The sequence below is a fragment of the Eleginops maclovinus genome, chromosome 21 (genome assembly GCF_036324505.1).
Source record: "Eleginops maclovinus isolate JMC-PN-2008 ecotype Puerto Natales chromosome 21, JC_Emac_rtc_rv5, whole genome shotgun sequence".
NCBI lineage: Eukaryota > Metazoa > Chordata > Actinopteri > Perciformes > Eleginopidae > Eleginops > Eleginops maclovinus.
The window spans coordinates 5,285,948-5,311,727 of NC_086369.1; the positions used below are offsets into that span (position 1 = coordinate 5,285,948).

The 25,780-nt window shown below is 40.5% G+C and overlaps 2 protein-coding genes across 3 annotated transcripts; one reads left to right on the forward strand and one right to left on the reverse strand.

The window, feature by feature from the left end:
• Positions 1-8,016, reverse strand: mettl4 (methyltransferase 4, N6-adenosine). The gene is made up of 8 exons (XM_063912729.1): positions 7,494-8,016; positions 6,861-6,926; positions 6,317-6,680; positions 6,078-6,147; positions 5,558-5,732; positions 5,372-5,478; positions 5,198-5,289; positions 1-326 (listed from the first exon to the last, which is right to left on the reverse strand). The coding sequence occupies exons 1-8, from the start codon at positions 7,725-7,727 to the stop codon at positions 67-69; spliced, it is 1,368 nt and encodes a 455-aa protein (XP_063768799.1). The 5' UTR covers positions 7,728-8,016; the 3' UTR covers positions 1-66.
• smchd1 (structural maintenance of chromosomes flexible hinge domain containing 1) lies at positions 7,992-25,579 on the forward strand. 2 transcript variants are annotated; one of them, XM_063912727.1, is made up of 48 exons: positions 7,992-8,091; positions 8,167-8,300; positions 8,834-8,909; positions 9,096-9,254; positions 9,338-9,420; positions 9,554-9,687; positions 9,805-9,919; positions 10,405-10,524; positions 10,649-10,806; positions 10,905-10,998; positions 11,081-11,285; positions 11,365-11,476; positions 12,652-12,832; positions 13,362-13,559; positions 13,637-13,750; positions 13,841-13,947; positions 14,172-14,254; positions 14,339-14,452; positions 14,981-15,052; positions 15,148-15,267; positions 15,359-15,503; positions 15,738-15,840; positions 16,039-16,111; positions 16,397-16,536; positions 16,687-16,815; positions 16,916-17,140; positions 17,281-17,423; positions 17,780-17,865; positions 17,956-18,074; positions 18,409-18,570; positions 19,018-19,146; positions 19,272-19,351; positions 19,513-19,667; positions 19,752-19,867; positions 19,959-20,020; positions 20,233-20,320; positions 20,533-20,664; positions 20,785-20,940; positions 21,030-21,153; positions 21,304-21,423; positions 22,057-22,136; positions 22,234-22,356; positions 22,550-22,731; positions 24,026-24,135; positions 24,621-24,691; positions 24,778-24,946; positions 25,035-25,193; positions 25,291-25,579. In XM_063912727.1, the coding sequence occupies exons 2-48, from the start codon at positions 8,169-8,171 to the stop codon at positions 25,404-25,406; spliced, it is 5,874 nt and encodes a 1,957-aa protein (XP_063768797.1). In that variant the 5' UTR covers positions 7,992-8,091; positions 8,167-8,168; the 3' UTR covers positions 25,407-25,579. The 2 variants fall into 2 exon arrangements, with proteins under 2 accessions (XP_063768797.1, XP_063768798.1); XM_063912728.1 differs by lacking the exons at positions 7,992-8,091; positions 8,167-8,300; positions 8,834-8,909; ... (4 more) ...; positions 10,405-10,524; positions 10,649-10,806 and having other exon boundaries at positions 11,115-11,285.
• Positions 25,580-25,780: the final 201 nt, after the last annotated feature.

A 25,780-nucleotide genomic window follows, 5' to 3' on the forward strand; every position in this document is an offset into this window, starting at 1 on the left:
TATTCTGGCATTGAATCTTTATTGGAAACAGACTAAAATACTGATGCTACATGTGATGAAGGTCGGTCATTTTTCCACAGGGGTGGGAAAGTGAGCCGATTCTGCAGGTGAGCTTAACCCTTGTGGTTCTGTAGGATTGTCTGTGCAGTCGTCTGCTGCTTTGTCTTCAAGGACTTGTGCGCCGTCATCTGTCGCCGTCAGAGTGAAATAGCTTGTGTGCTGAAATTTTAGCACTTCGTTGCCCCAGCTGGTCCATCCAGGTTGAAGACTTCTGGCAAACAACTCCAAGCACTTGGCCTCAGCTCCAATGTAGGGCTTCAACACCTCTACAGAGAGAAATGAGGAAGAGGAATTAAGGTGGCTGGTTTTAATCAACTCTGGTACAAAAATAGTATATACAGTAAGTTTAAGCAACAGTATATTTCACTTCTAAACCCTCCCAAAAAACAGTTATGCTTTTTGGTTTGCTAATTCATGGCCTCCCTCTCTGATCGAAGGCTTCAAGTCTGACCTCACCTGGAACTGTGATGTCACGGTGCACTGACACAGCCAGTGCTTCCACTATCACAGAACATTAACGACTGAATGTCATCAAAAACAAGATATAAGAAGCTTTTAAAAGAATAACATCATACTGTGATGATAATGTGAAGTTAACTTTTAGTAAACACCATTTTCATTAGGAACATGCATGTGATCAACAGAAGGTGCTGTTCTTATAACAGTTTTTTAGGCAGGCCCCATTAAAAATAATAACCAGCCTGAGAACACATTAGAAATTCAATTATTTATCAATTTACTGACAAGTAGTAAACATTGTGGCTTTCAGGGGCCATGGGACCTGAGGCAGAAAAACTCAGATAAATGTACTGCACTGAATTAATTTCTTAAGGAGACACTTTGCTCCATAATAGGCAGAGGACAGCACTGGCAACAGCCCAGCTCCTTCACACCACGGCACACACCTTTATATGTGCAGAAAGGCAAGTGACCTTGAGTCTATAACAGATGATATTCCAGGACCAGCACACCTGACAGATACTTTTCACTTCCTCTGGCCCGGTGCTACTCTGTCTGCTCTTGTGCATGCTCAAACCATCCTGACACTCGCCTCAGCCAACATTCAGGGAGTTAATGAGCTCAAAAGCCTGATACCCAAACCCATCCAGCCTGCACAATGTGGTGTCCTGCCTCCCGTTTCCTTTGCACGTCAGAGAGACAGAGTCACAGAGGAAAGGCCAAACATGCAGCTCTCCAACTAAATCAACCTTAACGGGTGACTCAGCTCTCAAAGTTGAACAGGGAATAAACGGTCTAATTATCATCTTAACTCTGAAATAGAACAATGTATAAAACTTCTGCAGAGAGGCCTAAGGCAAAGGAAGATATTACTTAAAAACACAGGACAAGAACCCTGCCTTACAGGGTCTGCGTATTCCCCCTAAAGTCCTTAGAGGACTGCTCCACCAGTTCAATAACAGTATTGTTATGTATTCCACAGTTTCAAATATACATTGAATATAACACTCTACGAGCAAACCTAAGACACGATGCTCCTCCTTACCTCAGAACCAAAGTTATTCTAACCAAAAGCAAAAAAAACCCTGCAATATGACCTATGACATCAGGTATTTTAAATAGCCTGCTTTTAAAGTGAAATGTAAAAGTGGTAGAGCTGACCAAGGTTGATGCATAGATCAATATGACTGATTGATTTTCCATTCAACACTGATGGAGCCCTAACAAATGGCAAAGTACCTCTTCCTGGCACGAATATTAGGGATCAGCCAATTAACCACTAATTATATTACCAAGTTGGGGAGGGAGCTTTTTTCCCAATTGCTATGGTTCTATGGGGTCCTAATTAATAGGGATTACAGGTCTTGTTGTACAGAGAAATGCAAGCACGTTTCTTTCCTGCAGCTTGACCATCTGGCAAGGATGTGTTGTATTAGCAATGGTGTTCAATATCTCTCCATAGCAACCAAATATGTCAGTGATATGAGCCCTGTATGAGAGGGGAGGAGAAGTGGGGCAGGGTTTCTCAACGCTGCAGACTTGAGGGTTGTGGCTTCACACCACTGAGGCTACCCACTGGCTCTAGCAGACAGGACATGCTCGACAAAAGTGCAGAATTACAAGGATGGTAGCTTGAGGTGAGAGTAAGAAAGCAAAGGCTGATTAATGCCACAGGTCTTGGACATATTTATAATTTCAACCAGTTGCATAATTCATTGCATGAGTAAACAAAACAAAAAAACCTGCAACCTCTGAGGTGTTTAATGATGTGGTCAAACAGTTAAATAAATAAACAGTTCTGCTTTTATTAGCAGCTCTGCAAGGGTTGGGTCAGGCCTTTGTCATATTTCATGACACCCTGCAATTACAATTGTTTTAAATCACAGCTTTGAGCCACGCCCAACAACAACAGAGCTTTATGAGAAAGAAAAAGGGTCAGTGTAACGGAGTTAAAACCGATGCAAATGAGGTGCAGCAGAGTAACAGACGCTGGATTAATGGGGGGATTTTGTTGCACGCATTTACAGTGGGGCAAAAAAGTATTTAGTCAGCCACCAATTGTGCAAGTTCTCCCATTTAAAAAGATGAGAGAGGCCTGTAATTTTTATCATAGGTATACCTCAACTATGAGAGACAAAATGAGAAAAAAAATCCAGAAAATCACATTGTAGGATTTTTAATTTATTTATTTTCAGATTATTGTGGAAAATAAGTATTTGGTCAATAACAAAAGTTCATCTCAATACTTTGTTATATACCCTTTGTTGGCAATGACAGAGGTCAAACGTTTTCTGTAAGTCTTCACAAGGTTTTCACACACTGTTGCTGGTATTTTGGCCCATTCCTCCATGCAGATCTCCTCTAAAGCAGTGATGTTTTGGGGCTGTCGCTGGGCAACACAGACTTTCAACTCCCTCCAAAGATTTTCTATGGGGTTGAGATCTGGAGACTGGCTAGGCCACTCCAGGACCTTGAAATGCTTCTTACGAAGCCACTCCTTCGTTGCCCTGGCGGTGTGTTTGGGATCATTGTCATGCTGAAAGACCCAGCCACGCCTCATCTTCAGTGCCCTTGCTGATGGAAGGAGGTTTTCACTCAAAATCTCACGATACATGGCCCCATTCATTCTTTCCTTTACACGGATCAGTCGTCCTGGTCCCTTTGCAGAAAAACAGCCCCAAAGCATGATGTTTCCACCCCCATGCTTCACAGTAGGTATGGTGTTCTTTGGATGCAACTCTGCATTCTTTCTCCTCCAAACACGACAAGTTGAGTTTTTACCAAAAAGTTCTATTTTGGTTTCATCTGACCATATGACATTCTCCCAATCCTCTTCTGGATCATCCAAATGCCCTCTAGCAAACTTCAGACGGGCCTGGACATGTACTGGCTTAAGCAGGGGGACACGTCTGGAACTGCAGGATTTAAGTCCCTGGCGGCGTAGTGTGTTACTGATGGTAGCCTCTGTTACTTTGGTCCCAGCTCTCTGCAGGTCATTCACTAGGTCCCCCCGTGTGGTTCTGGGATTTTTGCTCACCGTTCTTGTGATCATTTTGACCCCACGGGGTGAGATCTTGCGTGGAGCCCCAGATGGAGGGAGATTAGCAGTGGTCTTGTATGTCTTCCATTTTCTAATAATTGCTCCCACAGTTGATTTCTTCACACCAAGCTGCTTACCTATTGCAGATTCAGTTTTCCCAGCCTGGTGCAGGTCTACAATTTTGTCTCTGGTCTCCTTTGACAGCTCTTTGGTCTTGGCCATAGTGGAGTTTGGAGTATGACTGTTTGAGGTTGTGGACAGGTGTCTTTTATACTGATAACGAGTTCAAAAAGGTGTCATTAATACAGGTAACGAGTGGAGGACAGAGGAGCCTCTTAAAGAAGAAGTTACAGGTCTGTGAGAGCCAGAAATCTTGCTTGTTTGTAGGTGACCAAATACTTATTTTACCGAGGAATTTACCAATTAATTCATTAAAAATCCTACAATGTGATTTCCTGGATTTTTTTTTCTCATTCTGTCTCTCATAGTTGAAGTGTACCTATGATGAAAATTACAGGCATCTCTCATCTTTTTAAATGGGAGAACTTGCACAATTGGTGGCTGACTAAATACTTTTTTGCCCCACTGTATTTAAACGGTATATTTTTGTATTTAATTGTTAGTAGCATTACATTTGCAGCTGAGTACATCTAAATAAAGATGTCTGGATAACAACTAATAAAGAAAAACAAATGCAAATGAAGAAACTAATTAAACCCTGTTGCCAGTTCTGATTGAACCTGCTGAGAGTCTTGGGCATGACCTAACAATCACACAAGGCGGTAGAACACAATGTGTGTGCTAATACACTTAATCTCTATGGTATCACAGCTCCACCATGGCATGGTTATGATTGAAATCCATTTTTTAAGCAATATTGAGCCGTTTCAATGAGGTGGAGGCTTTTCTCAGCCTCTGAAAGAGCGCCGGCAAACACTTGTGTTTTGCACTCCATACTGCACAATAAATCGCGTTCCCCTGAGAGGGAGGGACATGACGTCAAGCCTCTTATTCACAGATTCTGCATATTCATTGTCAAGGTTTTACATTGATGCAAAGTAGCAAGGGTCCATGTTGGAAGTCAAGTCTCCCACACTCTGCGCAGATAGGACACATTTGATTAAAATAAAAGTGTTCATCTGACTAATCAAACCCGTAATTAGTTTAGGATTTAAATCCTCCTTATGAGACGCTTCATGCATGTTGTTTTTGAGAGGTTATCTCTCAACATCATTCATAAATAAATTGCATGTGTTCGAAAAGCAATTTATACATTTAAAAGGGAGATTTTTCCACTTATAAAATGACAATAATTACGAATACATTACTTTAGTGTGTTTTGTGTTTCTCGTATAACAAAACACTGTAGTCATAATTTTTCGTGAAGGGTTGTGTTCTTACATGGAATAAAATAAGTTTGCTAACATTTCCACCATGCAAACCTTAACAGCTGACTCAGTTTTAGTGCCTTAGCTTTTGCTGATGTTATAGGAGACCGAATGGGATTCTTATCATTGGATTTATCAAGAAGGATAACAATCTCTGATGTTGCATTGCCCTCTGGTGGCACAGTTAAACCCATAACAGTCATGTACTCCTTGGATATACCAAGCATTCAGAAAGTGCTGGAACATTTACCTGACAGTGAGGGCTTCTGGGAGTGGAGAGCTGATGGGACGCTGACAATCAAACGCTGATCCTCCACAGGAACCTCTGATGCCTCTGAAGAGCTGAGAAACCAACATTTTGTCATTGAATAAATCTAGCATAAATAGTGTGTAAGGGAACACGGAGAAGTCAAACTTTTCTTACCCTGTGTCGCTATCTGAAGAGGGCCGATACCGTCCCAGCACCAGCACTTCATATGGCTTCTTATGATGAGAATCCAATGGAAACACAAACTCTCCAGATGTGGTCACCTAAGGAAAAAACAATAAACATCTGGATTCACACCAATAGTTCAGATACTTGTGATTGAGAAATAAAAAAATTCTGTACCTTGACCCAGAACCATTCAGCCACAACGTCTACCCCCCAGTGTGGATACAGCTCATCACGGACAAACTGCAGGTGGCTGGGCCTGTTTGTGACCCAGGTGACCACTAAACAGTTTGGGGAGGCCAGTAAAGGTATAGGCAACCGTTTTAGCTGGGTCGAGGGCAGAGAACTGTACCTTTATTGAGAAAATACATTTTCTTAGGTTATTATATGTAATGCAAACCCTTCTCTACTTCAGTTTTATTCTTAGACAAATCTTTACTGTCACATTAAGAACTGTAGCATCACTTTTTAAATGGATAAAATTCAGGGATCTTAAGAAAACTGTTCTTCATTTGAAGGGGTTATAAGCAAGGAGACAGGGAGCAACATTAATAGGTGACATGTATATAATGTATATTGCTGTTGAATATACTGTCTTGTTTTAATTTGATACAGTTTATTTTTCTGACATGTTCCTTGTCGAACCATATAAGTCTAATCACAAAAAAAAACGGTTTCACTCAAAATGTCAAATTACCTGCGACTTCTTTTCACAGACTTGTTTTCCCAGGGTGGATCCATAACTATTAAGTCAAACCTTCTTCCATCTGTGTGAGAAACAAGTAGCTTCAGTTAACAACATCAGGCTACTGACAGCTACTTTTGAGAAAGACACTCGTACTATAATAATTTACAATGATGCATCAAAAACGCATTCTGTTCCTAATGGCCGGACCAATATTTGAAACATGTTTTAGTTCTTAACATTGTACTCACAGTGGGCTAGGGGTTGTATTCTTGTGAAATCAGAAAGCAAGAAGGCTGTGTGTGGTGGTATTACATAATCCCCTCCCATCAGTGTGACCACATTTGCCCAGTTAGTCCTGTTCTCTGTTACACAAGAGAACAAGTCCACATGCGATGTACTGCCATCTTCAGCAACAAGTGGCTGCGCACACTCCTGCTGCTCATCGTCCACTAGAGGAAGCTCTTTAGCCATTTCACAGAGAGCAGCAAGGTTGGACTCCTGAGAGGGAAGAGGCTCAATCACTGTGTCTGATGTTGAAGTGCCATTTAGATATCCCAGGGATCGGGCAGAATCCACCAAGGACTTGGTTCCCTCCAGGACGACAGACCTGATCTGTATCAGCAAACTTTATTTATTGTGCATGAAATACAACTTTTAAAGCTCAGTGATGGAAAGGTAGCTATTTGATACAATTTTGAGGATAATTTAATTGATTTATCCTACTTAACACATTTCTTTGTAAAGTCAACTCGTGCAGCTAAGACTTCAGTTACAAAAAGAGATTCAACCTACCTTCTCATGGAAAGCCTGTGAATCAATTTCCCCCTGGTTGAGTTCACTGTGTTTTCGTTTCCTTTTCTGAATGTTAAATAAATAAAATTGATGTAATGTGTTATTCACATAAAGCAGATATTGATAACAATGTTTACCAAGAGAATGTTTGATAGAAAAAACATACACTTACAAAAAGCAGTATACAAAAATGTGTCTCTGATGGATTTGTATGTACTACGTTTAAACACTTCTTAAAGGGAGTTATTACAACTCTGATTTATACACCGTGTACAATCAGTTCTCAGTTTGAAATCCAGTGTAATACAACAGCCATACAAGAAATACAAAAAAAAAAACTATCATAACGATTGTGAATAAAGTCTACACATGTTGGTGTAAATGGGTCGGACACAAATCATGTTAAGGTCAAATATTCAGAAACCACTGCAGGGCAGCTGCGATACAACAGCTTGCGATAAGTAGCCTATGATTTGGCTTGGAGACCTAAAAGACAATTGGTGTTGCATTAAAAATGTACCTATTATATACACACGTGCATATCATAACACTTAAATCAGTCATCATGGATGAAAAATACAGCACTGGGAACCAGCAATTGTCGCTCTATAGAACTGTGAGCCCCTGATTTACCTTTGTTGGTTTGTCTGTTTTCTGCAACTGATCTATGTTTCCTCCATCAGCAGCAACAGTGGCCTTTGCATTCAAATGGCTTTTAAGGATCTGAAAACACTGCCCTTTGAAACGGCAATTCACATGTGATAGTTGATTATTTTCTCTTACTCGGATGCATTGCAAATAACCCTTATCAATGAGGGAGCGTGCATCCAAAACACAGCCCTGCGTGTTCACCAGCACCACGGACATAGTCTAATCGGTTGCTTTATCTCTCCTTAACGCATGCTAATATTAAATCTAACTCGCTGTGTTGCGATGTAGCAACCATTTCCCGGCCAATGGCAAAACAAAACGTATCCACACAACGGGATTTCTCTGGAAACGATACCGAAAGCAGAGCGATTTTTGAGACCCGGCGGTGTGTTTGTTTCCATTACGCGGAAGTACATGTTTGGGTCATCAACGAGCTTCCGTGCAAGCGAATGCGCGTGAACTGTGCTTGAAAATAGTGATAGTGAAGAGTTGAAGCAACATAACCAGGCGTATCCCAAGGCAGGGTCATTTAACCAGCGTGTACATGTTTCAAAGGTTAGGGATGACTTCAAACTGCAAGGTACATGTAGCTGAGCTAGCTAGTGAACGTTAGCTACGTTAAACATTGAGGTTAAGACGGTGTTCTTCTCTGCAGCCATGGAAGGAGGAAAAGCCCGCAGGAGGATTTGTGTTTACGACTGCCGCTCCGAAGATGGGAGGAAAGTTACCAAGAAAAAGCTGGAAACGAGGGATGTGGACTTCAGAGGCTTTCTTCAACTTTTGCACAAGGTAACGTTAATTAGCTTTACTTTAGTTCACGTGACTTCAACAGGATATTTAGAGTGTAGTCAACTCGATTTAGCACAGACAAGAATTGAGATTTAAGCTCAATGTTTTGGTTTTAATACATTGTATTCCCTACATATGTTCAGGGAAGTCCAAACAGCAAGACACCCTTAATGTGTACTGACTTTGTTTGCACTACACGGTAAAGAGGGGAAGCTGTGTAAAATATTTCAACAATAAAGATTCACCTAAAGTTATATTTTACCAACCTTTTTTGGTGAAGTCCAAAAAGAGGAGTCTAATAATGTGTGTAATGAGTTTGGTTGCAATTCAAAGTCAAATGTTGTATTCCTTCAAAACTACTGGTCCAGTGGCACCAGCAGGAGTTTGAAATAAGTTTGGTTGCAATTTGATACTGGTGCTAAGTAATTCAATACAAAAAAGTGTACAATAAAAAAAAAAATCAATGAAGAGACTGATTATTTCAGCTCTAACAAAGTCACAAATGAACACTCACTTTTGATGTTTCATTACAGGAATTTGCAATCCGTTCAAATGAAACATTTGTGTTGGTCACAACAGACAGAGTAGTCTTGGATTTTAAAATATTTGGTGAGTATATAATATATTTCTTATGAAAAGTACTCAAGCTATCATTCATTACAGATGAGAAACTGTAACAAATATGCTGGAAATCTTAATTTGTTGTGTTTATATTTTTCAGTTTTTAAACTTTTACAGTTCATGTAAGAATTGATATCAGATTACACAATATGGATGCATTTCCTTTTATTGTAGAGGAGCTTCAGGATGACAGCACCCTCCTCTTGTTGGAACAGGAGCACCAAGCTCTGGCCTCAGCGACGAAGGAGCGCATCAACTTTACGCCTCATTATGATACGCTGATCCAGAGTGGCACATATGAGTACTGGGCTAGCAGGGGACAGAAACCATTGCGTAAGTTCTGAAATAATCAAAGTAGAATACATGTAAGGGATATAATCACTCATTGCCTGTTACTTTTTCTTGCTTTTTTCCAGCATACTCTCTTGCCGAGCTGATCGACAACGCTCTTTCAGCCACAGCTAAAAACAAAGGAATGAGGACGATAGAGATACGCATGGTTGGTTCAACACTTGCAAATCCTTAAAATACCAAATACTTCTCCTTCATCTTTTGCATATGGTACTATCCCATTTCCACAAAGTGTTCAAAAAGTCGTTGTCTTTGTTTACTAATGACCGACCTCTCTACAGATGTTTGATGAAACTCTCGGGAAACCTGCAGTGATCGTTTTAGATAACGGGTGTGGAATGACCTCTCAACAGCTCAAAAACTGGGCACGGTACAGACTCTCCAAGTTTAACAGGGAAAACGGCTCGAGTGGAAGGTTTGTTTGCGCTACCTCCTTCACTTTCTAGCTTTAGATCAGCCATGTCATTTCAACGTAAGCTTTCAATATTGTTTAACATGCCTCGAGTTCGATTTTAAATCTGTTTTTTCACAGTGAGCGTGAAGGGTATGTTCGGCCTGATCCTGTCCCTCGCAGTCTCAACAGTGATATATCTTATTTTGGAGTTGGAGGAAAACAGGCTATTTTCCACATCGGAGACTCAGGCAGGGTAAGTCTTCAGTGAAAATAGTTTCAAAGGAAGAAATACCAGAATCTTAAACACACATACTTATTTATTGCACACAATGTTTTTCTGTACTTATTTGTTTCTAAAACTTTTACGACACTGAGAAATAATCATTTGTGTCTTCTGCCTGGAGACTAGAGATGCCTATATCTTATACAATACATTCATTGATCATTGACCTATAAATAAATAGGGAAATAAAATAGATAATTTGTATTTGTGGGGAGGCTGTGGCGCAGTGGGATAGTGCGCTGATCTTCAGGTCAGGGGAGAGCAGGTTCCAGTCCCAGTCAGCATTTCGTTGTGTCCCTTGGCAAGACACTTCACCCTAAATCGCCCCTTTTGGGACTGCCCACAGTATTGAATGTATGTAAGTCGCTTTGGATAAAAGCGTCTAACAAGTGACATGTAATGTAACGGGCCTCATTGAAGTGAATAAGATAGATTGGTTTTGTTCTGTGTTTCAGATGATCACTAAAGCATATGGCTCCCCGGATGTTCATGAGATGCTTATTTCCAAAAAAGACTTTGAGAGTAAGGAGAAGAACAAAGAGGATGTTTTCAGCGGGAACATTCTCAACAGGAATGTAAGTACTCTGATGGGATGAAGTCAGTGCTCGCTTGTAACTTCAATAACAAGGTGATCAAGCTCCTTGTGTTAACGTCCCTGCTATCTATTCTTTGTGTGATGTCCCACCCCCCCTCATGCAGCCCTGCAACTCTTCACATTTAAATGAGCGCTTCCTCCGTGACCTCATCGCAGAGGAATCTGGCAAGAAAAAGTTCACGGCCGTTGTCATTACGGGAGTCTTTCCTGATCACATCGCTTTTATCAAACAGGATTACAAAGTGTGGACCAAACAACTTGCGTAAGTTCATTTACCCGCATCATTTGATAATAACTTATACGTCTTAACAGGTCCCATGTTGTCTGCTTTAACTAATTGAAAAAATGTCCACGTTTCAGTCAAATATATCACTACTACATTCATGGAGCCACTGGAAGGGACATGAGTGACAGGTCCACAGACTCGAATAGTCACCCTGAAATTAAAATCACGGTGAGGCAACCTTTCCACATTCTGCTGAAGCTTTGGATTGAGTCTTTCTCAGCTAATATTATCACGGCACTCTTTCAAACAGATCACTTTGCGTGACAAGCCTCCCCTTGTGATAGATCTAAGAGAAGTGGAAAACGACATGCAGACTCAGTACATACAATCGGCTGTGGACACGTTTGAGTTTAAGGCCACCACTTCAGAAGGCGGCACAGTGGAGGGCCTCATTCGGTATCATCCCTTCCTGTATGACAAGGAGACTTACCCGGAGGAACCTGACGCTGGGCAAGGTATTCAAAGTCTTGAATATGAAAATGTACAGCTTTAGATCCAAACTGTGGATTTCAGTGTTTGTCTTTCGTCCATCAGAGGAAGATGATGCTGATAATGAGCCGGGAGCCCAGCATCAGAAAATAAGGAAAAGGCCGATATTCGACTGTTTCTGGAACGGACGGCTCATACCTTACACCACAGTGTCTGAGTAAGTACTTTCTGTCACGTCATTTTTATAGTTGATGTGCTGTGGCTTATGTTAGAGCAAGAACATCTAGACAGTCTGTGGATTTAGCTTATTTGTTGTGAGTTTTTTTGTGGGATTCAGATGAGAAAATGTATAAAGAGACCAGAACTTTGATCAGAATGTACGTAATACAAGCCAGTGTAATGTTTTTCACAATAGAAGAAGACTGCAGGACACACACATTCAGGTCTATTGGCTTTCTTTTCTTCTTACATCTCACCACTTAGCTGTCATGAGTGGGATGGAGTTTACATTCTTACAATCAATTTACCTTTCAAGGAAAATACAAATAATAAAAGCACACAATATTAAATGAAAAATACAAATAAAAACCAAACAAATTCATCTATTTAATAATAAGATAAACCCATGTAATAACACGCGAGAATAGCTAACTGAGACAATTACAAAAGCAGTAAATGTATTAAAATATAGATGGGAGTTACAGTGTGACAGGTGATATGGTTGATAAATGCCCTCAAAGTGCTAATACCACAACTTGTTAGAAAGCCTCTCGCTTCTTGTTCAAAGGGATTGCAAGCAAGATTTAATGTTTTGCATGCACAACAGAAGAGCAGACTTCATCATTTTCTACAAAGCAGATTCCAAGTCGTTAAGTTCCATTTAATTAAAGCTAATTAAATAAAATAATTAGGGGAACTGATTCATTATCAAGAGGCAGGTTTCACTGAGGTGTAGCACTTTCATTATGAGTAGCAAAATATTGAACTTGATTATATGTTATATATAGTTTCTATGTAGATGTAAGTTGAAGTAGAGTACCGGAAGGTACTGGATCATCAGTTAGAAGGCAGTTAGTGGCTTTAAGAGAAGCAGTAGAAGCCCCTCAACTGAGATCTTATTAGGAATAAGAATTGTACATGATTGATGGTTTTTGTTTTGTACTTAAGCTACTCTGCAGACCAGCTATGTGTATTGTAATCTGTAAGTAAACGTTAATATCAAATTCTAAAGTCGTAAACACGATGAAGCTGTTTAATTGACTGTGCCAGTTATACATCTGAAACATCTGAAGACTTATTTATTTGACACTAGCCGTGTGAGAAGTGAATTTATTAAAGAGTTCACATAGTATGCTGGTGTTCTCACAGTGTTGCTGTCCGTGTGTTTTACAGGTTCGACTGGTGTGATCAGAGTAAAGGAGCAAAGGAGCTTGCAGAGTGTTACAATCGGATTTCAGGGGTGCTCTTCACCGACGACAAATTCCCAGTCAGCACCAACAAGCTCACCTTCATGGAACTGGAGCTGAAACTGAAGCAAAAGGACACTTTCTTCACACGCATTGTTAACGGACAGGTAGTCATTTAGAAATGTTTGAAACTTTTTGGATTGTCACAACAAATTTCAGGATTTCAGGATCAAGATTGTTACTTTTTGAGTACATGTTTTAGAAGTGGATATATATTTCTTAAAAAAAAAGAAGCTTTTATTAGTGCATGAAAATTGGGTGAGCGCTACATGTTATTTAATGTATTAACAGTGAATTAAGTTACTTGGCATAAAATGAAAGAAAAGTTTGCTTGGAATGCTGAAAGAGAATGAATACACAGCTCTGCAGTTTCATATATTTTCGCTCGTGTTTTTGCTCTTTAAAGACACCCTAATTTAGGTTTTTGTGCATCTAAACGGTTTGCAAAGGTTAAAATCCTACAGAGCCAGTCAGGGTAGCCTGGGCTCTGGTTTCCGACAGAGGGTTAAAAAGAGTTGCAGCACAGGCAGAGGAAAAATCTAATATTTCATAGAGCTGTAGCCCATTGGTTTTCATTTTAATTTCAATATTACAACTACTGGGTATTGCTAAACTGCTTTATTTTTTTGTCCGCAGAAACAAAGAGGTCCCATTCAGAAGGAGTTCACGCAGTGGCTAAAGAACTGTCACGAGAAGTACGACAAGCAAGTGAAGTTCCTCGACTTCAAGGAGACCATCACACGAACAGATGTGTCTGTCAAGAAAATGCAGTATCCCTGGGCGGCGTTCACCTCCATCGAATGGGACGGCAAAAAATACTCAGAAGGCCAACTTGTAAGCTTTTGCTTTTGTGAGTGTATCTTCCGGTTGTTCTTTCTTCGATATTGATGCCTACTTACTTCTTCATACAGGTGAAGTCTCAGAAAACACAGCCCATTATCTATGGCAGCGTGGTGCGTTTCTTGCTGTATGGACAACATGAAGGAAATGTCTTTGCCACAGGGGGACAGGTGGAAATTTGTCAAGTAAGTAGACAATTGTTACTAACCCTTTATATCTGTCTTCAATAAAGGAACCAACTCAGGCGGATATTAACAAACAAATCTGTTTCCTAGGAACCCAAAGCCTTTCACAACAAGAACAAGACCATGCTCATTTCCAAGATTGACAAGACCGCCACTGACGAAGCCATCCAGAAAAACATTGACAACGACGCAGCCAAGTGAGTAAGCAGTTAGGGGAGATGCTCCTATATGCTCCTTTTACACCCTTGACAGAGCACAATCCTCTCCAATATGTGACAGTGGTGATAGATGTGTTATCAATTAGAAGTAATGAGTTTCCCGATGCTTCCTTGCCCTACACCTAATCTCTCCTTCTCCTGACTAGTTGTGGTACTAACCTCTTGGTGAGGTTTTATCAGCTAATGGTATTTGTTTGTCCCAGGCTTCCAGAGATTCTGAGAGTGAACTGGCCTGAAGGGAACCCCTGGCCACAGAATGGCGTTCAGCCAGCTGGGGCTCAGTTAGGTAAACTGTTGAATTTTACTGTATACAACACCCGGGCACATAATACAATTGTCGTTTTTATGATGATGTTTTGCATCGTTTCAGGGCCACTCAACGTGGAAATTCTGAACAAGAAAGGAGAGTTTATATCCAAGATGCCAGCAGTGGGCCAGGGAGCCGGGAAAAGACTCAATATTGAGCTCAAAATTGTTAAGCACGGTAAACACACCCTTTTTTAAGCTCTAGAAAGTAAATCAGATGTTCTGTATTATGAGTTTCAAGCAGTAATGAAGCAAGAAAAGTAATTAGCATTTGAAATCCAAACAGTGCTCAAACTATTACAAACAATTAAATGTGTAAATCAGAAGGAATATGTTATTTTATGATAACTAAACAAACATACATGTAAAGCCCTGATGTGGAATCATAGCACAGGTTTATTATTAAAATTGCTTTCCTGAGTTCTGCTTTTAAAAGACGAATTCCTTACCGACCATGCAGTCATTATAAATGTCTTTCTTCAATTATGGATTATCCTGTCATTGAATATAATTGGTTAATCATTCAGCCTATAAATGAATGAAAATGGCTTTGTTTTATAATTTCCCAAAGCTCAAGTTGATACATTCTTTGTTTCGTTTAAAGTCTGCTACCCAAATGTATTCTAGTTGTGTCTAATTCCTTGTTCAGATTTTTGGTGCACAGCTTGTCCCATAAACTAAACTCTATACATCTTTTCATGTGCAGGTCCTAAAGGAGATACAGAAGTCTTCCAGTGTACTGCCCTAACAGCAAAGTTTTTCTGGTTCAAAAAGATTGGTACATTTCTTTTTATTTGTCAGTTTCATAATTATTGGTTTCATTTTTCTCCGGAAAGATCATGTATCAAGTTGCCAACATTTCCCCTTTGGCAGACAATCTGACCAGCCTGGGGGAGTATACTCTGATCCTCAGGACTCTCTTGAACGAGAACAATGCTAACAGCTTTGGGGGCAGAGAGCTTCCGAGCTACAAACTCAACTTCACCATCAAAGGTTTGAAACACAAGGAAACTTCAGCTTGTCTTAATCATTATCCTTTCTGAATGCCGTAATCACACACGTCCACTGTTCTCACACTCCTCAGAGGGAAAGGCGGAGAGTTTTGTTTTTGGTAAAATGAACTCCAGTCTTCGTGTGGGAATGCCCTTCGACATTCCTCTGCAGATAAAAGATGGTTATGACCACTCAGCAGTACCTCCTCCTGATCTCAAACCTTTACTCAAATGCAGGTGGGTCCCTTCACCCGAGTTTTGATGTGTTTCCTTTGGTTTTTTGCCGTGGAGCTCACCTACAAGATCCCCTTTTTTCTAATTGCTGTCTTATCAAGTTATAGTTGTTAACTGATGTGTATATGTTATTTGTGTATTCAAGTATCATAAGTTTATCTTAAATGTCATCAAGTGTTTAATTTGGCAGATGTTGGATATGCTCGCCCCTCTAACATTGGTATCATTATTATTCAGTGGCCTGACTATCAGTTACGACACAACGGAGAGCAGTGGTTCGAAGTTCACCTTCAAAGGTGTCAAAGCAAGTGGAAAAAGCCTGAACCACCAACAATCAAAGGTCAGAAAAACCAGATACTCTTCTCTCAGAAGAAAGGTTGTTCCATAAGGAAGCTAAGTTAGAAGCACATCTATAACATATCTCACTTTTCTGCAAAAATACTACAATATTTGACACAAAGTGCAACTGCTGTATACCCAAGAGAAGAGCCCACAGCTGCTTATCCTCTGTTATTTTATCATCCTGTTTATTTCGCAGACATATGATCTGAAAGTGACCCTGGTGGGCCTGACGCAAAACACAGACACTATCAAGATCATTCTTCTTCCTGGTAAGACTGCCTTTACTTAATCAATCAAAAAGTGACCTTGATTGGTTAAATGTTTAAAATAATGCTCATTCAAAGACAACAAGCATGTTTTAAGCTTAAGCAATTACTAAAATACTCCAGTTAACTGATTAAGGATCAACCAATCAGCTTACGCCTGCTGAATATTACGTTGGTCATTTGGATAAGAATCAAACCACCATCCTTCTTCAGTCTAATATCTTTCTACCTGTCAATGAAATATTCCTCGTGATGTTTGAAAAACTGGGCTCCCTTTTCTTTTTTCAGGGATTCCACACTCCATCCACGTGACACCAGAAAACAACCCAATCAGAATAGAGAATGGAGACCCAGTGTTGTTTAATGTTGAGATCCACGATGAGGCGGGAAACCTCACAGCTAACGCCAAACAGATCGTTCGATGCCAGGTATGGGAGTGCAAAAAAGACTTATTTTAAGGAATTAAATATGTTTTTACTTGCCTACTCCATTTACTTTCCCTTTTTACCTTTTAATTAAATTATATCATCTGAACTTAAATAAACAGTTTGCATTGCAATCTTTCATTTGGCCCTCAGATTCATGGGTGTCCGCCATATGCTACTGACTGCAGTAACACAGGAGCCGGACAGATCGTGACAAAGCCCATAAACCTGAAAATAACCAAGGGAGAACCAAAAAAACTCAAGGTTCAATTTGAGATGCATGTAAGTTAAAAAGTCCACAACAAAGATTGTTGATTTGTAGAAAAATCCCTAATTGAATCTTTATGGCGACATCTTCGTAACTTCTCTGTTTTCCAACAAGAGTCAGAAGAAAATCGCGGCAGTCGTTAGGGAGCTGGTGGTGGTGCCGGGCAGAAGAATCTCCCACATGGAGATCTGCAGCCAGGATGATGAAAATCTGGTACTCACGAACAACGAAAAGATAGTATGGCTGGCTGGAGGCCTGATGGAAAACCTGTTCTACAAACTGTACGATGAGGCTGGTAGAGAGGTCGCCCCCACGCCTGAAATAGCCTCCAAGATAAAGGTGTGTCTCGCTTATATACCGTCCTCCTCTCCTGTTTGCTGTAATCCTCCGTGCAGATGTTGGTTTTGTAAATGGTGTGGGGATGGAAATGCTTTATTCCCGACTTGTGACTTTCTTTGTTCCATCTGACTGTATTTAAGGTTAACTGGACAGGAGATGTACATCTGGAAGATTTGGTCCAGGGGAAGCTGCCGGACCTACAGGTGCCCAAGCAGGTGCAGAAAGAGCACTTCTTCCAGGTGTCCTACCAAGACCAGAGTGTGTTCGTGTCCTTCCACATAGTGTAAGGCACATACCCTTTCTGCTTTGTGATTAGGTGTTTGCAAATAAGTATAGTTTGTTTTTTGGAAATATGCATGATAGATTTCTTGTCAGGAGTAAGTTGGTTATATAATAAATATCCATACAATTTGTTAGCTTAGCATAAAGAATGATTAAGTTAGCCGAGCTCAGGAGGGCACAAAATCTCCTCTAAAGTTAATCAATCCTCACATATTTCCTGCTAAGCTAAGTGGACCAGGCATAGTTTTATATTTCAGGAGAGGAATGAGAGTGGTTTTGAATTGAATTGTCAATAATTTCTTTTGATATGCAGACTGGTATTTTTCAAATCCACATCCCTGCTTGTTTTGTTTGTAGACCACAACCTGATGAACCAAAACGGCTGAAAGCTACTCTAGTCAAGAGCACAGTTAAGCTGGGGGAAGTAATACCCGGAAACATCAGTTAGTGTGAACGTTATCACCCAAATATCAGATTTATTAGAATATGTTTGACGACTTGATAATACACTTCTTTTTTTCTGTCTTATACAGGCTTGGAGCTTGTGGACCAATATGATAATGTAACCAAGGCGCTTACCTCTGACTCGAAGAACCACATGACGGTGAAAGCTGAGGGTCTGGAAGAGTCAGCCATCACTTTCAAATGGCAGGTAGGAAAAAAAACAAAGCCATTTTCTTTTTCTTGTAAGAGATACATAAACTAATCTGATTACAGTGTTAACTCATTTGTTTAATTGTTGAGCAGCTATAAACTGGAATGCAAGTTTCGTTTCACTTTTGATTTGAGAGCATCTTGTTGCTACAACTTTACTGTATTTAAAGTTACAGTTCATATAAACGAGAAAAGGTATATTACATCCCATTAACTAGATTGTGTTTCCAATACTTTTACTAACATAAATGATCTGGATACTTCTCTCATAACTGTGTAGATTTACTGATAATAACTGATGAATTAACCCTCACTCTCATGTGTGAAATCAGGAGGGCAGCAGTTCTGTTCTGGTGATGGGGGTGCAGCTCAAGTCGGGGGCTCTTGGTCCCAGAGAGATCTGCTTCACCTACAAGAACTATGAGGAGCGCGTCATAGTTAAAGTGACCGCTGGAGTCCCTGCAAAGCTTAAACTACTCAGCGAGCCAGTGAAGGTAAGACAGGAGGCCACTGGAGGGTCCCGGTCGGCTAGGGCATTCAGAACGTAGTGGTGCAGTCATGACGTGGCAGACACGTTTACGATACTACGTTGTTTTTTTCAGCAGGATAATCTCCACATCTTAACTTGCTCTATATATAAGTTGACTCGTAAATGAATTTGCCACAAGTAAATAGCAAACGTAATGCTACAAACTAAATGTGACTGTACGTCGCCACGGCTAATTTGGGAATCTAACCAAAAACACAATTTAAAAAAAGTTGAAAAGGGAGCCCCGACGTGCTAAAATGCTAACTCATTCCCTGGTTAATGACTCATTCCTGCACCTCTCTATAATAATATTTAAAGAAGAAAGCCTTTGATGTTACTTCACAGTGTCATATTTCCAGTACACAAAGGCCCAAACTATCTGCCTAAGCACCTGTTCTTTTGTATCCATCAGTCTTTGCAGCTTATGAATGACCAAGGCATCGAGACACCATTTGTTGTCCAGCTGTGCGACGAGGGGGATAACCCCTGTTCGGACCAGAGGGTTGTGGTTGAATTGAGGTCGTCACCACAGTTACTGAAGGTTAGCTTGATAAGCAAATATCTACACGTAATATTTACCTTGTTCCATTAATCATTTCTGGAAAGTCATTAATGGCCAGGAACTACTGATTTGTACAGAAATGTAATGAGATTTTGTTTTTTCAGTTGAATTTATCTGTTACTTCACAACCCGTGAACGTAGAAGGGAAAGCCTCTTTCACTGTTCATAGCGTGAGCGGACCAAAGTGAGTTCCAATTCGTCTTTTTTTTAAATAATAATGCAAAGAATATCTCTGTCCCAAATTAAAGGTTGTGTCATAAGTCATCCACATTTCCAGGACTGTATACATGCCATTATATTCCACCAGTTCCTAGTTTAAGTGTTGTTACTTTGTTGGTCCACTAGGGGGTACTATCAGCTGGTTTTCAAAGGGTCCCTCAACAACAAACCCATACCTGGTCCCTCAGTGAATGTCACCGTCAATCCTGATCCCAGCAAACCTGTGAGCCTGTCCGTGGTGTACGACCTTAAAAAGTTCCCTGCTGGAGGCGTCTTCCCAGGTATGCATCCCTGTTGTTTCTCTATTTTTCTCTCCATCTGGTTTAGCGTCTCTTAGCAAACCAAGCAGCTGTGTGTCCTTTCAGTCTTCTCTGTGACCGTGGTGTCCGAGGAAGGAAGCCCCATGACTACTTTCAATCCCGCCGCTGCCTCCATGCGGCTGTGGAAGGGATTGCCATCAGATAAAACTCCATCAGAAACGGTTAGTGGCTGACTCATTATTAGGAATGATTTTAGTTTGCTTAAAGTAAATCCTTAAATGTTGTGCTATACCCTTTGACCTCTCTGTCCAGGCCACTGAGCTGAAATGTAGTAAACCCATGAAGAACCAGAAGAACGACCGTTTCTACTTCAGGTAAAATCCTTTTACCTGTTTATGTTTTCTTTGGAGTTGTTTGTAAGATTTTGAAAGGAAACATTAGATGATGACTGACACTCTGACATTTTTGTACAATTTTAATGAGGTACTGCAAGCCTGTTTGACTTAGCTTGGCATAAACAGCTTGCCAGGTTTTTTTCAACCGTAGTCCTTTCAGAAAGTTTATCTTTTTATTTCTTTCATTACAGCGATAAAGAGATCCCAGAAGATGTTGGAAAACACACGATCCAGTTTTCTGTACGACTAGAAGCAACAAAGTTCCTGTACAGTGAACAGGTTGGTTGAGCTTAAAATCTGGAAACATCACAGCACTTTTTGAGGAGTCATACCCAAACGCAATTAATCCAAAACTACACACCATATAAAGATTGTCCTCGCAGTGTTATCTCTAATATCTGTTTAACAGGAAAGTGTTGAGTTGTTGCCGGTGTGTAGGTCATAATCCTGACTCATTAAAGTGATGACTCAGCACTGTTTCCTCTCTCTAGATTATTATAGATGTGGTGGCCAATCAACCTGTCAAACTGGGAGCCGACTCTCAGCCACCCACCCCAGTTGTTTCCTACAGTAAGGTACTGGCCAACCGAACCTTGGTGGAGAATATGACTCTGAGGATAATGGTGAGATTTCCTCCTCGGAAAAGACGTTTAGTTCATTGTGAAAGAGCAAAGACACTTTTACAGTTAGATACTTTAAAATAAAGCAGGGGTTTATCAGATGGTTTCTTTATCTGATTCCAGGATTCTTTTGGAAACCCAGCGGGGGAACACCTTAACGGGAATGTGGTCATTTCTATAAAGAACTGTAGCGGAGACAGCAACGGAACCCCCCCTCTGTTTGAAGGCTCAACCAAAAGTTTGGAAATTAGCTTGAAAGAAGGACAGGCCCATATCGATGTGAGTAAAGATTTGCCATAATACACACTGCAACCTTTATTTTGGATTGGTGCCGTGATGCACATTGTTGTTTAATTTATTCTGCGCAGAGGCTGGCTATCATGGAGAACAGCCCCGGGGAAAATGGAAGTGCATACACCCTACTCTTCACACCAGAAGTGTTGCAGTTTCCCACCCTGGCCCCCTTTGAGCTGCCATTCCACTTTTACAATGGTATGATCCTGGACTAGAATTGCTGCATGAGATATGACTCAGATTTTACAAATAATTGGATGGTTTGGTGTTTTAGGTATGTGCAACTTCAGTCTGCATTCTGTCTGTGATTTGAATTACAATCACCTTCCTTTTGTTTGTCTGTTTTAGATGTAGACAACCAACGGAAAATGTCTGAGCTGTCCAAGAAGAAAGATGAGCTCGCTGTTGCTGTTCGTAACGATAAGGAGTTCATTTCCACTTTTAAGGATCTCCTTAAGTTGATGACCTGTAAGACTATATTACATACTTGATCCGTATACGCTTTGTTCTACCAGACACGTGTTTAGAGTTGGGTATCAAATCGCATTTCAGTCAAACAACTCGCATGTTTATTTGATATGTTTATTAGAAGCAGCATATAGAGTTTAGCACCTAGGCTCGAGCCTCATCAACCCTAAGATTTGCATAGAACATTGGGTGATGATTAAATAACTATCCCCGAGCCTACAGGTGGATGCTGGCATGGTGGTGGGGCAGGCGAGCAGCAGCAGCATGAGCGAGGCAGAGGCAGTTAGGTTTAGGAGAATGTGATTGGGTGGTTGTAAGAGCAGCAAGGTGCGTTACGTGTCAATGTATCATTGGTGCTCGAGTTGACTGCCTGAACGAGCTCGCAGGCTTTCACCCTATTAGTGCCAATCATAAGAAACTTACATTTAGTTTGATTAAAATGAGGAACTATCTGATAGAAGAATAAGTAAACGCTGAATCAAACCCAACGTTTGACACACGCTTTTTTAATGTTTGGTGTTACAGACATAACTGGTACCAGTATAGCTTCTTTTTATGTCAGTGCTTTTTCTTCTGTGTCCGCCATTACATATTGGGAATTGAACATAATTGCAAGTGCTTCTTCCATCACAGCTCATCACCTCGCTGCGAGTAACAAAGAGGCTGCAATTAGAAATGTGCTGCACACGAAGAACATGGAAACAGCACAAACTGTATGTGTACTTCTGTAGATGTAGATATGAAGATCTCATCCGTATACATTCATTGAAAACTGACTTTTTCATGTCCTGCTGTTTTTTTTTGTTGCAGATTCCAGATTTGGACAGACTCATAAATGAGAAGCGGGCAGAAATTGAAAGGATAACGACAATACCCAGAAGAATTTTCTCCCCCCCCGATCACTTCAGGAGGCAGCAGGATGTTTTGGGAATGGTAATATCATCGGGAAGAAGGAATTCTATGGGTTTAGCCGCTTTTAAAACCCAGTTTAATTTCAGGAAACTGTGACCTCCATGCACATGCATTTCCAATCAATGATTCTGTATGCGTTTCAGAGAAAAAGTTTGTCAGACTGGAAAAAAAGTTGGCAAACATTAAAACAGTAAAAACTATTTTAATTTTACAGGTTGGCCATCTGGCCTTTGTGCAGGATGATGATGCTGCGCGGGTTATCTCCTGGGCAATCCAGGGTGACATGGAGTGTATCATCACCAAAACAACCGCAGCAGCGAGGAGGATCTACGACGACACCAATGGCCAGCAGCAGGTCATGGCCCTCGACAGTGTTTATGTGCACCCTGGCAACAGGTAAACAATCTGGGTCCATGATGGATTCCTTTTAAATACAGTGTTCAAAGAAAGGTGTGCAAGCTGTATTTGTGCCCACACACTTCAATATGATCCACTTCATTATTGCTGTGGTACCTGAATTTCCTGATGAGATTACTGTGCCTCCTTGATTATAGTCTTTCATTTTTAAGCTTTCTCCTACCCCAAGCCTTACAAAAACAGTCATTTAAACATCTTGTGGCACCTCTTTCCCAAACAAATAGCCAATAAGGATGAGTTCTGTGAAGTTTAGCCAATTTTGTTTATATACTTCAATTTATTAGAAATCAGAAATTTGCCTTAAGGGGCTCAACAATTGGAAATCTCCTGCAGGAAGAACAACAGAGGAGGGACTTCCCTCCCAGGACGAACATTCATGCAGCATAATAACCAAACAAGAAAATTACAGGATGAAAAACAACAATTATAAATAGTTTGTAAACACAGACGAGGAACAGTCCTGCTTTTATTCATCGGAGGACATACTGTACAGATACATTTAAAGAAAAACAGCATATCAGAAATCTGAACCTTGGGCAATAAAAGAACATCTGAAAATACATCTTCCTCCAGGTTTGATTGTCCGAAACAAGAATTTGTTATGATTTCTTTTCTTTTGTTTAAATGATTATAGCGACAAAATCAGAAGTAGAGCAGCATCCTTGCTGCTGTTCTTTGTGACTCTCCATTCTGTGGTAATGACAGCTACTTAAAGAATCCCACCAGTGGTGTTGCATGTTTTGACACTTGACTTTCTTTAAATCACATTAACTATTTTTAGCAAACCATACTCCATATACAGTATATATATAGTGTGTGTATATATATATATATATGTATATGTATATATATATATACATTGTTTTGTCTAACAAAGAATCTGATACCCAAAAATATTTATTACATTTTTGGATTTTAAGGAATAAAAAAGCAGCTGCAACTATTGAAATTGTCTTTGTGTTTTGGCCGTCGTATAGCTCAGTGGGTAGAGCAGGCGGCCATATACTGGGGTTTCCCCTCTGTCTCCCCGTTTCTGAACTGCACTATATTAAAAGGCACTAGTTGCCCAAAAAATTCAAAAGAAAAAAAAGAAATCGTCTTTGTGTGAGGCATTTTACCGTATTAAATATCAGGAGTTTTGAACATAGACATATTTTAGTCTTCTGGATTTTTTGTTGAGTTTAAATCAGTTAAACACTTGTATGGTGCTTTTTGTAACAATTCTTGGAACCTCTCAGCAGTCCCTTTTATCTAAGATTTGAATTGCTTACAGAACGATGCCGCACTTAAGGAATGGCTGCCCTCTCTTTTGTCCTCCTGGAAACCCGGTCCTCGCCAGAGAATTGCTGCTGTACGCCGACAACCCTGAGAGCTGTGAAATGGGTGAGCTGCCTGTCATGGATTTCCCTTGCACACTGCGACTCTGCCTAGCTATTGCAGATTGCACAATTTATATTACGAGCCCAGGGTTTCTGTGGGTCTCTAGAGACTTTCCAGGTCTGTTTGTGTTTGCTGTTGTTGGGGTATTTCCTTCATGGCCCCGCTACTCCAGCTGGGTAAATGGTTCCACCTGGGATCCGACCTCACGGGTGGAGGAGTTTCCTCACCGAGGGCTTCGTCACTGGAGCAGAAAATGGGCATCTAGTGCAACAATATGGGGATTTCCTGCATTTTTTTCAAGTCACTTCTATTTATTTAGAGTATTTACGGTACATATTTACGTTGTTTGCCCAATTCATGTATCAGTAACATTTCAAATAAGCTCTTTATTCTACTTTAATGTCTGTGATTGTGAAAGTTTTACGAGTAAAACAGGAATGTTTAGATTTGTCGATTTTGACGGTTTCCTGCTTGTGTTTCCCTTGCAGTTTTTAAAAACATCCTCGCAGAAACAATTCTGATTGATGACCTGGACTCTGCAAACAGCTACAGAAAGATGGTAGGTGATGCTGAAGGTGCAGCCGTCAAACTACATTCACTGGCCTGTGTTTTATTTTCTCCACTTAAATGTGCCTTCACTTACAGGTGGTGCAGAATAAGATGCAGTGTCCCACCATCCTGACCAGGGAGGGGGACAGGGTCAGCGCCAAGGGCAAGTTTGGAGGCAGACAGAACAAAGCCCCACCAATCAGCGCGTTAAAAGTGTTTGGGGCCCCCTTCCCACAGCATTACTTTTTACTTAAGGAACACATAGGTGATGTTTCTCAAAGTCATATTTTAGAGTTCTGTTTGGGGTTCTTATCAGTGCGATTGTGCCTAAATTCTCTCGTTTTGTTCTGTAGACCTGCTCACTGACCACCGCTCAGCTCTGGATAAGATGAACCAAGCAGCGGAGAAGCGTGACAATCACTTAAATAACATGAAGTCTCCTGAAATGAGGAAAAGGGACCAGGAAATGGAGGGGAGAAAGAAACAGCTGGAAGAGATCGAGAGACAGCTCGGTATGTTTGTTGACCTGGGAGTAAGGGCAGAGAATACATTCAAACAAATATTTGGCTTTTTAATTTTCAAGTTCATTTCGCTGTATTCTACTTCTAGTGTCGACCCCAGCAAGACCGTTGAAACGGGCTCTCGAGAACACTGGAGAGTCGTCCGGCATCAATCCCAAGAGATTAAGCAGAGATCCACGCATGAGATCCACACACTCAACCTGATAGTTTGAAAACCAACTTTGCCTTGATGTCTTGTTGTAATTAAGTTGGTCTTATTGATTCCTTTGAACAGATTTGTTTGTTTTTTTACAATGTTGTATTTAACAAAAATGATGGCGTGACGTTTCTCTCAAAGAGCGTTTATATTCTACCTATAAAACATTTTATTAAAGATATCACTTTCCATGTGTCATTATTCCTACACATTGACGTCAGTGAAACAAAACTCAAAATATAATTTTAGTTTTAGGGATATGTGCAGACAAACGCTGACAAATGCGCGCATTTTACGCACGGGATAATTACGGTGACTTTGGAACGAAGACAATCATTATCTAAATGTAGTCCTCCGGAAATAATGCAGCCTTATGACATTG

What these genes read in the sequence shown, in the direction of transcription:
- mettl4 (XM_063912729.1), bottom strand. Translation starts at nt 7,727, where the DNA reads ATGTCCGTGGTGCTGGTGAACACGCAGGGCTGTGTTTTGGATGCACGC. An exon ending in CTGAATGGTTCTGGGTCAAG is followed by an intron (nt 5,479 to 5,557) that starts GTACAGAATTTT and finishes TTTTTTCCTTAG; the next exon opens with GTGACCACATCTGGAGAGTT. An exon ending in CCAGAAGCCCTCACTGTCAG is followed by an intron (nt 327 to 5,197) that starts GTAAATGTTCCA and finishes TTCTCTCTGTAG; the next exon opens with AGGTGTTGAAGCCCTACATT.
- smchd1 (XM_063912727.1), top strand. Translation starts at nt 8,169, where the DNA reads ATGGAAGGAGGAAAAGCCCGCAGGAGGATTTGTGTTTACGACTGCCGC. An exon ending in ACTCAACTTCACCATCAAAG is followed by an intron (nt 15,268 to 15,358) that starts GTTTGAAACACA and finishes CACACTCCTCAG; the next exon opens with AGGGAAAGGCGGAGAGTTTT. An exon ending in AGTAATACCCGGAAACATCA is followed by an intron (nt 17,866 to 17,955) that starts GTTAGTGTGAAC and finishes TGTCTTATACAG; the next exon opens with GCTTGGAGCTTGTGGACCAA.